The sequence below is a fragment of the Centruroides vittatus genome, unplaced genomic scaffold (assembly GCF_030686945.1).
Source record: "Centruroides vittatus isolate TY-2023 unplaced genomic scaffold, ASM3068694v2 contig_884, whole genome shotgun sequence".
Taxonomy (NCBI): Eukaryota; Metazoa; Arthropoda; class Arachnida; order Scorpiones; family Buthidae; genus Centruroides; species Centruroides vittatus.
The window spans coordinates 2,429,561-2,444,363 of NW_027122576.1; the positions used below are offsets into that span (position 1 = coordinate 2,429,561).

The 14,803-nt window shown below is 27.8% G+C and overlaps 2 protein-coding genes across 2 annotated transcripts in view; one reads left to right on the forward strand and one right to left on the reverse strand.

Annotated features, from left to right (window-relative positions):
- The window catches only part of LOC136983714 (cilia- and flagella-associated protein 77-like), a 233,549-nt gene that overhangs the window by 19,081 nt on the left and 199,665 nt on the right, over positions 1-14,803 (reverse strand). The gene's annotated exons all lie outside the window — the stretch shown is intronic.
- LOC136983693 (ATP-dependent DNA helicase DDX31) overlaps positions 1-14,803 on the forward strand; it is a 42,749-nt gene that overhangs the window by 16,340 nt on the left and 11,606 nt on the right. The window contains exons 6-13 of the mRNA XM_067280506.1: positions 2-43; positions 576-640; positions 3,510-3,629; positions 8,384-8,493; positions 8,570-8,907; positions 10,503-10,562; positions 10,816-11,006; positions 12,259-12,334. Coding sequence (XP_067136607.1) covers positions 2-43; positions 576-640; positions 3,510-3,629; positions 8,384-8,493; positions 8,570-8,907; positions 10,503-10,562; positions 10,816-11,006; positions 12,259-12,334 — 1,002 coding nt within the window. The remainder of the gene's footprint in view (position 1; positions 44-575; positions 641-3,509; positions 3,630-8,383; positions 8,494-8,569; positions 8,908-10,502; positions 10,563-10,815; positions 11,007-12,258; positions 12,335-14,803) is intronic.

Here is a 14,803-nt window from a genome sequence, read left to right on the forward strand (position 1 = left end):
GCTTGCCATTCAGAGTTATGAATGCTTTGAAAAATTATCAAGAGTAAGTGAAACACATTTATCATTAATTTAGAATAATTGCTACAAGATCTATCCTACATCTTTTCTTCAAACAGATACAAAAAAGAAATTCAACAAATAAACTGTTAAGTTGAAGACACAATAAATTTGTTTGATAAGTAACATTTTTGGACCTATTTGGTCCATCGTCGGCTCTTTGTGAAGAACATGAAACAATTTAGAATGCAAAATATAACTGACAGTTGAGTTTAGAATAATTTACATTTAAAATTTTTATATAGAACAAAATTAAAAATAAAACTTAAAATATATAAATCTCAACTGTTCATTTTAAGTTAATTATAGAATTAAATTCAAAATTAAGCTCTCAGAGGAAGGAAAAATAGTTACCCTTTTTTTCTATTTACAGCATTGAATGTAAGAAAGGAAATACTTATATTGAATAAACAGAATCAGTTTAACATATAATATTTAACATTCTACAATTTATTGAAAATGAATGTTGTTATTCTTATAGTTATATAGTTCTTATCAATCAGTTTTTTAAATTTTAGGCTTTTACATGGATAGTTCCAGGCTATTTAATTGGAGGTGAGAAAAAGAAATCTGAAAAAGCAAGGTAATTATTATTTTCAAACATTACAATATATACACTTTAATATTAATTAAAAATATTTTTTCATAATGTAAACATCTCAATTTCTAAAATAATAACAGAAATCTGCTTTATTTATTAAAGCTTAATATAATGGGCTGCAATTTTTGATTATATTTTTAATTTATTTAATTTAAAATATATGCTTTCCACCTCAAATTAGTACTGTAGTGTCTCATCCCTGTACATCATACTTTTCCTTTAACAGTAGAGTCACGTCGGTCATCTATTAACAGCTTTCAGGGGAAAATTTTTGAATTGAAATAACGTGACTTCTGGTTTGCACCAGAAGTTCTTATATAGTTAATTGGGCTTCCTGCCCTGAAGGTTTCCACATCTGGTCTTGTCTTTCATCTATCTAACCCTGTTCTCAAGATTAAGGAAAGACAGATAGATGACAGTGGGAATTTATAGGTCTTCAATTTTTTCAAATTGCAGTCCAATTAAGCTATAATATAATATAATAAATAATTATTCAATGTCAGTGACTCCAGTAAAGCAGATTATTATCATCTTCTGTTCAGTTAATACACATCATACTTCAGTATATTTTTTATTATTATTTCTTAAACATTCTTAACATCGTAACAGAAAAATATATTGAAAATTCAGTTTTTATCAATCAGATCTAAACAATCATGTAATATAAACTACTTATGATAGCTTTTAAAAAACCAGCCTTTGTTTCTATTATGAGTCAGTCTTTCATCTAATATTCTCATATTCAAAATAATATTTGAATATGAGAATCTGACAAACTTCTCATGGTATATGAACATGATTGTGACAGCCTAAAGCAGTGGTCCCCAACCCTATGCCCACGGGCACCATAGCGCCCGCCGATCGTTTTACGTGTGCCCGCCGCTGTGAGACCACGATAAAAATAGATATTTCGGTTTTCAGTAAAATGCTATATAAAAGTTTTTTCGTTTTTAATGATTAACCACTCAAAACTAGAAATGGCGTCCAACACAGATAAAAGCACAAAGCGAAATGCGACCGATCTCTTTTTCCCCTCCGCCAAATCTTCACCAACCAAATTTCCCATACCTGAAATGAAATAAACCGGTCCGTTTTGAATATCATAAAATCAAAGTATAGATCACGACTTACAGATGAACACCTTGACGATTGCTTACGAGCAGGAATATCATCATACTCTCCTAATTACGAAGCAATGGCCAATGAAATGCAATGCCAAAAATCACATTTACTTTCAGATTTATATTTTTTATAAAGAATTTTTATACTCTGTAGATTTTGTATGCATTATTTAGTAATTACTTGTTTTGTAAAAATTATTGTTAATAGTCTTGTGTATGTTTTATTACATTTTTGGAATTAAATGTTTTCTGTACATTATGTGTATGTGTTATTAACTATGTCCAAGTATAAATTCACCTTGAAAAAATAAATGGTGCCCGCTGTCCGGCCGGTATCCTAGAATGTGCTCTTAGGTACAAAAAGGTTGGGAACCCCTGGCCTAAAGGTTGTTGGTGTGGATTGCTTCACAACAAAAGCATTGATCCTTCTTTTCCTTAAGAAAACATTGTCAGTACATATGTGTATTTGGATTAGTTGGACTTGTTTATTTTTCCACAACTTCATTAATACTTCAGGAAACCTTATGTCAGATTCCAGCAAGATGATGACCCTCTGTATTGGAATTTGGACATTCAAGCCAAATTGAATGAAGCTTTTCCCATATGATGCCTTATCTATTTCTATCGAGAGCCCAGATAGTTTTCTAATGGTGTGTTACATAAATGAGGGTTCAGTTAGTGCCAGGCAAGAAACTTTTCTCGACTCTTGGGAACTTATAAATTAAATTATAACTATCTTAGAATTATTTCCACAAAACCGACAAGAAAAAATATGAAATTGAAATCTATCTAAAATTCACAAGGAAATCTTACAAATTAACTTTGTCTAACTGTCACCAAGAAACTTTTACATCGTCAATGGAACTTGAAAGCCTTGATTTTACGTTGCTTGATCTTTAGCTCCACCTTGTTTGATCTTGAGCTTCACCTCCTTCTTATAGTGCAGTTGTGGCGACATTACATGATTACTCCCATTTGACCCTATTTACATACTTAAGTGGCTAACATTCATTTAATTCTAGTAATCTTTCTTTAAGTCATGTCATCGTCCTTACATTTAATCTTTTATAATTTTATAATTGTTCTTTTTTGTGACAATTTGGGGCAAGAAAACATTCTTTTAACTTCCTGTGGAAGTCTTTCCCCAAGATGATGTTTCTGGGTTCGACAACGTAATAGGTTGCCGTCGGCAATCGTTACAATAAGGTGAGAATTTAGAATTTTGTCTGTGTGAGGTATGGTAGTCTATCCTTAACAAAATAAAATGCCCTAACATAAATAAGAAAATGAACTAAAAATAATACCCAAAACACAATATAATGAGTCATAATTGACTTCTTACACCCAGATAGACAGGCAGAGATGGGCCTATCCCATGATCTCCTCAATCATTGGACATAACATCGCAGGATTTTTTATTGTTGGGTTTTGTTAAAGATTATATTTACACAACAATTTAGTTGTTCTGAAAAACGAAATTGCAGATAGTATCCAAACCGTTATTACAGATGCTTAATAATGTATGGTGTGAGATTGAATATTGGTTAGATGTGCTGCTGCTACTAATGGTGCTGACATAGAGGTATTGAAACCCTGTATATTTATTGAGGATTCATTCTTCTATTATTTGAAAAATTAAGACATAAGACATATATTTTTGAGCAGAATAATTAAGTAAATTATTTTTTCAATTAAAGTATAAGATCAGTTATTTTAAAATTTCTTTTTAGAATAAGAAAAGGTATTACAGTATTAATTTCAACTCCTGGAAGATTACTAGACCATATTGAACATACATCTAATTTGAATGTCAGTAATGTCAGGTGGTTGGTGATTGATGAAGCAGATAGGTATGTCAGATTTTTATATTAATTTTATTAATTTAAAAATAAAGTTTAAAAGATATCGAGTTACAACTACAAATAAGCTTTATCTAAATATGTGATTATTTTAAATGATTATCATATATATAAACTAATTTTTTAATGATAAGTGTAAGTTGAAGTTCTAGAATGAGTTTGACAAACCCGTTATTTAAAACTTTAAGTATAATAAATAAGTTGAAGAATTATTACATAAAACATAACAATATACAGTAGTTACACTATAACCCAAAATAGGAGGAATGGAGAAAAATTTTTGAGTTAACAAAATTATAACTTATGGATACTACTTTATCTTAATTAGATCATAAATAGTGCATTACAAACAATATAGTTAGACTTAAAAATATTGTATTTTATTAAATAAAAATACATTGTAAAAATACAAAGTATTAAAGACCAACACGAATACATTATTCTTGTCTTCTCTGTCGTTCTCTTTCAACATCACAAGAACATGATCCACATAGCAGAGTCAACCTTTCTTTTTAGGCTACTTCCCCGCCTATATTTATGTAAATCAAGTAAAAAGTTTCTTGACTTTGGATTCCATTATAAAAGTCAGGGAACTTTTTACCTGATTTACATAAATATAGGCGGGGAAAGTAGCCTAAAAAGAAAGGTCGACTCTGCTATGTGGATCATGTTTCTGTGATGTTGAAAGAGGATGGCAGAGAAGACAAGAATAATGTATTCATATTGGTCTTTAATATTAATACTTAGTACTTTTACAATGTATTTTTATATAAATATGTTACATCCTGGATTTTTAGAATTTTTCTTTGCGATGTATTTTATTAGTTTTTACATATGTAAATGTATAAAATAATAAAACATAGACTTTTTATTAATAATTTCAAATACATGAGCTTGTCATTAATGATTCATTGCTTCTTGCTTAACAGTGATTTTGATGCAATCAGTCTTCTTTATAATCATGTTTTATGAGTAATGATTTTAAAAAGGCTCTCAAATGCTCAAGAGCTTTTTTTCTCTTGAGCTCTCTCTTCTTTCCTACAAATAGGGGGAATAGTGTATTGTCCTTGACAGGATTTACTTCTTTCTGATGTTCATCACTGGTTTCTTGCACATCTTGGTTCTTTACTTCAGCAATAATGTCTTTAGATAATTGTTTGCAGATATTGTCAACATTGATAAAATCTTTGAATGCCATTTTTTTTCATCACTCATTTTTGTAATAAGTGATGAAATTGGTCCTGTCTTTCTTCATATAGTCAATCTCATTTCTGTAATGAGATTGGTCCTGTCTTTTTTTATATAGTCAACAGATTCTGGTAAAAATTTGATTTATTTGAGGCATTAGCAAATTATTGATTGAAAGCTGCTTTTGTCAAGTAATTTGCAATGGTACTTTGTGCAACTTCATTTCAAGCTTTGAATAATCATTTTTTTGAATTTATCAGGTTTTCTCTAAACTCATTTGATCCGTTATCAATTAGTACATGCAACGTATTTCATATAATGAGCATTGTGTCATAATTTGAGGTTTTGAATGGTGGTAAAAATTGAACTGTTATAGTTTTCAAAGTGGAATTATTGAATGTGCACTGCAATTGTTAATAAAAAGAATACTTTTTCTGTTTTGGCATCAAAGTTAAAGATGTTAAAGTTTTTCAGCCAGTTACAAAAAATTCTGAATGCCATTCAGAATGTTTTCCTAAAGCCCCTCAGTATGTTATAAATATTAATGTCTGTAAGAAATATATAGTATAATTATGACCTATAATATGTCAAGTGATGAGAGCACAAGCCAAAATGCATTTTGGCAAATAGGTTTTAATATATAATGTATTATATATTTTACAAATATTGTTAAATAAATGATAAAATAAAAAGGTTTTATGTATGATAAGCCTTAAATTATACTATTAAAGAAATGATACAGTAACTAGAAATTTCACAATGTTCACTAATGTTATCTTAGTCACATTTCTGAGTTTTAATTTTAGTTGTAGTTATTACGTACTGTACGTGTAGTTTTAGTTTTAGTTGTTAGGTACAGTACATATAATTTAATTCACTTCCAAAAGAACAGTTATATGTTCTTTGCTTTTTCTCATGACATGAATTACTTTTTAATATCATTATCTTATTTAACAGACATTTAAAAATAAACCCATTTCATCTGTGTTAAAAATGCCATCCGGGCTATAGTTCTGTACATTTTCTACAAATTCAGGTAAACTTTTCAACCACTTTGCACAATCCTCTTCTTGCATTTCTGTATTTTTACTAAAAATTCTTTTTGAGAAATTTGGTCTCTTTTTTTAAATGTTTCATCAATGATGAATAAGGATAAGCCTTTCAAAATAGTGATTAGGTGTTGCCATATTTCACTGCTTCAAGAAACTGCATGTTAATAATACTCAGTGGCATAGCTACGGGGGTGCGGTAGGTGTGGTCCGCACTGGCCCCTGGAAAACGATAGGCTCATGGGGGCCCCAAAATCATGAGAAAAAAGACTCGAAAAGTTTTTTTGGGGGCCCACAAATCTGGTTTCGCACTGGGCCCGGAGAATCCTAGCTACGCCACTGATAATACTACTAATTTTTCACTGATATTTTTAAATGCAGTATATTTTTTAATTATACTTTAATGTTTTTGGTTGTTTTTAACAACCTTCTTTGAAAAGAAATGTACATTCTAAATATAGAACGATGCCTTCAGCATAGAACTTAGCACAGAATTTGAAAATTAATATATTAGAATTTAATTTTCTACAACTTTCAAATTGAGTTAATAAGTTCTATGCTGAAGGCATTGTTCTATATTTACAATGTACTTTTTTTTGAAGAAGGTTGTTAAAAACTGAAAACATCAAAGTGTAATTGCATTTAAAGGTATCAGTGTGAAATTAGTGATTGGATGATCACTGTCTTGTATTTGAATGGATCTTCAGACCCTTAATGCATATATGAAGAAACTGCAGTCTGTTTTCTATATATCACTGTGATAATGCATTCATTCTTAATTGTAACAAACATTAATATCTAAGAAATATATAGTGCAGTTGTTGACTTGCTACAGTTCCAGGATTAGCCATATGCTATTTTAATTAATTTCTGTGATGAAATCTTTATACATGTTTTTGTCTTTCCAGACTATCATAACACTGTTACATAATGATAAATTGTGATAATATACCTGATGAAAGCTTGTACAGTAAGCATTTCTACAAGTATTTGGCAAAGTTCTGCAAAATGGCTGGCCACTGAGGATCTTATAGATACTCCTTTGCATGGCAAATAGACCCCTTCATTAAAAGTGAAGTATGATGACTAGATAACTGTGTACATATTCTGGAATAATTTGCTTTACTCTCCTTGGAATGTTTGATAAAGCAATCATAGAGTGAAGCATAAATAGCCTCTAGTTTAAAAGAGAAACTATTGTAATCCAAAACTATAATTTATACTTCAATGCATTTAGGTTTCTTAACTTTTCAATCACTTGGTATGGATGTTCAACAAAAAGAAATTATAAAGTGTTGGTAGATTAGTTAACAGAAATTCTTTGTGAAAACCTTTGATAAGAAACACTAACTTTTTCTCTACTTCTATAGTTTGAGAAAAGCAATTTTCAACCACAGGGAGAATTGGCCAACCTCTTAGTAACCAATACTGAACTTTGTGTGTTATGTATTTAATCTGAGAATTATCTATGATCTGATATACTTAGATTTACATACTGTATTTTACATTTTTATACATGAGTTTTTTCTTAATTTTGAGTTTTATATTTTTATTATCTTATTTGTTTTGTTTGTCATATTTATATTAATGTTAACAGAATCCAAGAACATACTCTCAAAAGAGTATGTTCTTGAATTCTGACCGATTTGAGCCATGTAGTAGAACAGTATTGAAAGTCCAATATCTGGCAAATGTCAACATTGTCCAGTGAATGTCAGCATTCACACAGTCATTTCGTGTACGTTTGAAATATTTGCTAAATATTATTATTTCTCACTTACACCGACATTCAGTATACACTGATGTGAATGTTGAATAAAAACATTGTTCATAGCATTTAATCATGGAACACTTTTTTTTTGCAATTACAGTGTGTATAGCCTTGCCTTCCACTTTTTGAATTAGTTGTAGCTGCTTCTCTCAGGGACATTTTTACCTAACGTAACCTAAAACAAACCTTAACCTAACCTAACCTAATGTAACATTAATAATATAAACAAATATTCGGTCTTTCACTGACAGTCTTTCTTCGTATGTGTCGACATTCTCTAATTTTGGTCTTTCACAGTGACATATATATAAATTAGAACACCTTTTAAGATCTGATACCGAGACAGTTAGTTTCAAAAACATTTTATCTGAAAATAAAAAGTTTAGGACTCTTTTATGAGATAGCATTTGGTTTGTTTAATTTCATTATTGTAATTTAAAAATATTAATGGAATTGGTTAAAATTCTGTGTAGGCCTATATATTTATGAAGCTAATCCTTACTAATGACAGAAGTTTGAAGACAGTTATCTATCTATAATTGAATAAGATTGCATTGATAATATTACAGAAAGATAATTCTTATTGTTGTTTATTTATAATTAAAAATTTAAATATATAACTTTATAAATGAATATATAGATTTTAAGGAGAAACAATTAACATTTTATATTTAAAACATTTATGGAATTATTCTAACATTTAAAAGTAACTTTTAAATGATAAAATTTTATTTTAGATTGTTTGAACTGGGCTTTGAACAGTCAATTTCAAAAATTGTTTCATATCTAGCTGAACATAATCAGTATCAAAGACAGACAATACTTCTTTCTGCAACGTTATCTAAAGGTAAGCAGTTAATTTAAAATTGTAATTTAATATTGAATGCATTAGATAGAAATTTATCATTTTTTAATTAATTAAGATGTTGAAAGGCTTGCCGGAATGAGTCTCGTTACTCCTGCAATCGTGGATGTATCTGCAACCACTTTCGATCGTGTTATGTCTTCCGACGAGTTTGTTGTCTCTTCGTGTCTTGAACAATATTTCATCATTGTACCCATTAAATTGCGTCTGGTGTGTTTATCAGCATTTATTATAGACAAATGTGCTATGGGACCATTAAAAGCACTCATTTTTATGTCAACGCAAGATGTTGTGGATTATCATTTCATATTATTCTCAGATATTCTTCAAAAATTACTGAAAGAAATTGATATTTCTGCAGGTTTCTTTAAATTGCATGGAAATATGACTCAACAGGTAAGATTTTAGAATAGAATATTTTAAATGTTTTTAAAAATAATTCATTAATTCCGAATATAATAAATTTGTTATTTATAATGTGTTTTTTCTTACAAGTTTTATCGTGGATCAATGCAATTGTCTGCTTGTTATTTTAAAATCCATATTTTATTTTAAATAAATAAAACAAAATAATTGTTTAGTTCAGATAATTAACACTTTTATTAAAAGAAATTCTTTTTGCCAAACATCTGATCATCCAGTTCAATTAACAGATAGTAATAGCTCCATATCATTTCAATCTATACTAATATAATATTAATTTAAATTTTGCTAATAATAAAATTTGTATTGGCTCAGTATTTTGTGTTAGTTAAATTTTGAATAAATCATTGTTTAACTGCTGAGACAGATAAATCTCATTCACTCTTAGCTCATTTATTTTAATATTTATATATATTAAAAATGTGAAACATTCATATTCTGTGCACGATCACATAATAAATTAATTCAATGTTACTTACTGTTATGGTAACCAGCATCACTGTCAAAATCGTCCTACAGAGGTGTTATTATTAAAATTGTCAAAATTATGAAAAATTGTTTATTTTTTGTACAGTATAATATTGGTAATCTGACATATATGGGACCAGATCAGATTAAGGAGATTGCCAGATTATCAGAAGTAATGTTAATTTAATGGCACATAAATGAATATGACAGCATGTAGTAGAGTAAACTGTTGATGCGTTAACACACAAATTAACATACTATTGATCAACATGTCCAAGTGTGTTGCAGTTAACAGTAATCAGTGTTAAGAGGTTGGATTCCCACTAAATTTAGTGGGTGGTAGAGTGTTTTGAGTTGAAAATTCAGCGGGGCTGATTTTCATATTCATACAGTATTTTCTTATAAGATATTCTGTCTGTTTTGAACAGCCTAAATTCAAAAGCCTGACAATATTTAATATTGTATTCAAGCTTGGACTCAATATCATGCCATATTTAATGGAAAGGTGTTCAAATTTAGTGGGAATTGGAGTTTGAAATAGTGGGAAGCTTTTATAACTTGGCAACAGTATCAATAGAATTTAATAGTGTCAGATAACTGGACATGTTGAACTAGCAAACAGTCAGATTATTAATAGTGTACTATATAAAAGTCACGCATAAAATTTCATTTTTATATGTGACTAATTAAAACATTTTATAAATATTTACATGCGATTATTTGCCCAAATTAACATAACATACAAATACTTATGGTATACAATTGCCAATTTATGTAATGTTATAATAAAAAAGAATTCACATTTAAAATAATTATTTAGTAAAATTTATTCATTATTAATTTAATATTTTAATTTATAGAAGCTTAATTACAAAATAATTTGTTTAATTATTTTAATTACTGATTATGAAAAATATTTAATAGATATTATGATATTAAATATATTAATTTACACCAGAAACTCGTTTGTTTGCATTTTTCAATTATAGAAACATTTTTTTATTGTTAAGATCGTCATTCTTTTATCTTACTTTTATTATTTAAAATAATCATTGTAATAGCTTTTACAAAAGTTTATTAAATATGCTATGTTCTTTTAGGAGAGAACACAAATATTCAAGGAATTTAGAGAAACAAGAGCTGGAATTCTTTTATGTACAGTGAGTTTTTAATTATTCGGATACATACTTTAAGAAGGAAAGCTATGTGAAAATGTGAAATATTTAGTGTATAAAATATTTAGTTATAATAAGATAAAAATAATAAACTAAACTAATTTAAATTAATTATGATTGATAATTAGAAAAATTCTTAAGAAAATAAAGTTATAATTAAATACTTTTGAAAATAATGGTTTTATTAATAATACATATTTTGATAAATATTGTATAAACAAATTATTGTTCATTTTAGGATGTTGCATCCAGAGGTCTCGATCTTCCAAAAGTAGATTGGATAATTCAGTTTAGTGCTCCCTGTAAACCAGAAGAATATGTCCATCGTGTTGGACGAACGGCACGAATTGGTACTCATGGACAGGCACTATTGTTTCTTCTTCCTTCAGAAGCTAGATTTTTGAAGACATTACAGGATTATAAAATAAAGTCTGTATACTTTTCATTTTTGATTGATTTATAAAATATCTTAATTATTATTCTCATAACCTAATATATAAAATGAATATAGATAATGTTAAAGAATCAGATTTTTTTATAGGTATTTTTATTCTGTTGTTATTAAATAATTTATTCAAAATAAAGCAAAGATATTCATACTTTATATGTCTTTTCACGAGAAAGTCAAAAATATTGTTAGATATAAAATGTTCTGACTTTTTGACGATACTCGAATAACATAAACAAAATAAACTTTAACCAATTATGAATCATAGTTATTTGATATTATCATTTTCAAATGCTTTTAAGTTTTAATTCAAACAACTATAGAATGATTTTTCTAACTGTTATTATAGCAGCAGATAAAAGTTAATGCCAGATGGTTGAGGCAGTTAAGCCTTCAATCTACTGTTCTGGGAAAGCTGGCATTGAATCCAGAGTGTTGAAAAACCCCAGGAATTTTTTGTGGGTGATCCATCTCAGATATGTCAGGCACCATCCTTCACTTTCAAGCTGTCCTCATTGTAGGCTTTGCCAAACTGCATTGAGTATGAAAAAAAGACTTACTGTCCATAGGACAGAAAAAGTAAAAAAAATAACTATGATTTTTTTATAAGTATATAAAACATCCCGAAGCCTGATATATATAGATACATAACAAAATGATTGAACTTAAATAATTAGGCTATAAATCTGCTATTTAATGATTGAATACTAAGTAATTTGTTACTAGAGGTAGATGTTAGGTGCCATCTCTTATCTAAACTAATAATTAAAATTATTTAATAAGTAATTATAGAATCATCTGGAAAAAAAGAACTGGATCGGGGCAGGGTTTGAACCCGTGACCTTCACTTGCCGTGCGATGCATTTGCCAGTTGCACCACCCGGACCCTGAGATATGAAAGCAAGCCTTTGCTTTTATATGTATTTAAATTTAGTGTTAGCTGGCTAAGTGTCATTGTGGAGATGTACTTAACACAAATTAATATAACCAAAAATATGTTTTTAGATTTAATATTTTCATTAAAATTATGTTTAAGTTTATTTATATGATATATTAAAAAATCATAATTATTTTATCATAGTTAATAAAGACAAAATAGTGTTGAAGGATTTTTTACAGAAATACAGTTCTTAATTAAGTCAGATTTTAATTGTTTTATATTTAAAACTATGTTTATTTATTATTATGTTTAAATATATACAGTATAAAGAACTTTTTATATTTTTTTTTTAGTTTGAAAAGTATTAAAATGGAAGATCTAATAAAATCAGTTTTGTTGCTTGAACAAAAATCAGATAGAAGACAAAAGGTATATATGAAGTTTAAAAAAATTGTACCATTAACATTTGAGAGTTTTCATATTTTGAAAAAATATATGAATGTATTTGAAAATAATGATCTGTCTTTATTATAATATAAATAATACAAAATATATTTTAGTCAGTCATCTCTGATGGTTCTTTTTATTCTTTCATAAACAATAATTTACAATTTCTGTTCAAATTATAATGAAATTTTAACAGTTAAATTATAATTTTATGTAATGCCTAACTAATGTAAAATGAATGTTTAACAAACATCCCAGTGCCAATCTTAAGCTGAAAATGTAGAATATTTGATTAATACTTTTTTTATCAGATAACTTAATATTTATACAATAATTATTAACGTAAATAATTATTGATTAAAATCTGTTTATATTTAATTGTACTTTTTGCCATCTTGCAGACAAAACTGGAACTAAATATGACATTACTATTTTTATTTCTTTGATTAAATTTTTTAATCCTAGAATGTATAAAACAATTTTATATAAATAAACATGTAGATTAGAAGATGTAAAATATCATTAAGTAAGTGTCAAGGAAGAAGATAATACTTAGAGAATGATAGATAAAAATTTATTTAAGTCATAATTCAATGGGTGAAAATAGTAAAATGCTGATATCATGAAATAGGCTTATTTTGAATTGCCCATTTTGTAAATTCTGCAAAAAATTTGTGAAATTAGCACAACTGCTGATTTCACAGATTATGCAAATTTTTTCCTATTCTCTTGTAATTTCTCTCTGTGATTAACATATTTCTGAGTCATATTTTATTCTATTTATTATGTGAAATTAATTTTATACAAAGGATTTTTCAAATTTCTTGTTAAAATGTGATGTTTATGACAGTTCATTTATCACTAAAATAGAATACAGTCAAACCTGTTTTTATGCGGTCTTTTTTTGTGCGATTTTTTTTATGTGATTTTTTATTTGTGCGGTATAGTTGGCGACTAGTCTCGTGCGATTCGTCATGTCTCACGTTGACTTATTATAGCTAAATAAACTTATTATAGCATAAATGAACTTATTATAGTAATATTATTGCATGAATATGCGAAAAATGAAATAATTTATTTTTTAAGTCAACAAAACACCACCTGGACAAAAATATGTAAAACAGACGATAGATGAGACGATGCAGTCAAGTGCTGACATCTGTTGTCAATAAACTCTATTTCGTATGGTTTTGAGTTATTTTCTATGTGAAACTTTTTTTATGCGGTCCCTATTGACTGCATAAAAAAAATATTTTTTTAATTGTGTTGCGAAAACTATTTTTTATAGCCAGTCGTGAAGTTTCGCGCGATTTTTTTAATGCGTTTTTTTTTATGCGGTCCCTATCCACCACATAAAAACAGGTTTGACTGTATATAAATTTGTATATAAACTTTAGAAAAGTTTTTAATAGTTGTTAGATAGATTGCAGCGATTTAAGACAATTAGAAATCATTATTTAGGACTCTTTCTAATTGATTTCATTAAGTTTTCTGACTCATTACTAAAATTGATCGCACATCTTAATTCAGTACATTAAGAAAAATTTTGGTAAATTACTGATTTAATTGTTACTAAATAGGATATGCTTTTGTGTGTTAAATATTTAATGAAATTGCACAATTAATTAATTAGAAATTTATATAATCAAATTAATTTATTGTTACTATGTTATTTACTTTGTTTTTACCACTGAAGAGGAACTGTTAGATAATATAGTTCAAAATGTATCTGGTGTAAGTACATCTCTTCAGTATCGATAAAAAGGATCGTTGATAAGATCAGAATAATTTTATTATTTTTTAAAATACTTCATTTTTGAAGGTTTTTAAAATTATATATACATTTTAAAATATGTTTTAATCAATCTCCCATGACATACAATTAAGAATTTATTGTTTGTCACCATTTATCATACTGGGACTTTAGTATTAAATAATATCAGACCTTTAATGGTTACACATCTAAATTCTTTTGTGAGTTTGGATTATAACCTGACGACTATTATTAAAAGTAACTGAAAACATTTTTATATTTTTTTATTATTTGCTGGACATGAAAGATTTGATATTGTTTGGATTTTGTATCTAGTTATTTGTATGTTTAAATCAGTTTTAGATCTATAAATTTGATTTGTCAGCAAGTTTATTTCTGTTTTCTTTCTAACTAAGTTTGCATGAAAGTACTATTTAAAATATAAGAAGTTTATACTATTGATTTTGAATAATTTAGAATACTGTGTTGACTTTAATTTTTCCAATTTTGAAAGTGGAATATTATTATTTTATTAAATAATTAAATATTAATTATTTTTTCTAAAAGATAATAAAGTATAAAGTAAAATTAAATATAAGCATTTTTGTGTGAGATTAGCCACGGGAAAGGGGGGACCCTAATTCTTGAGCAGTGTCGGGTTGGTAGAACCTGCTCTCAGGTATCACCAGATGGCTTGG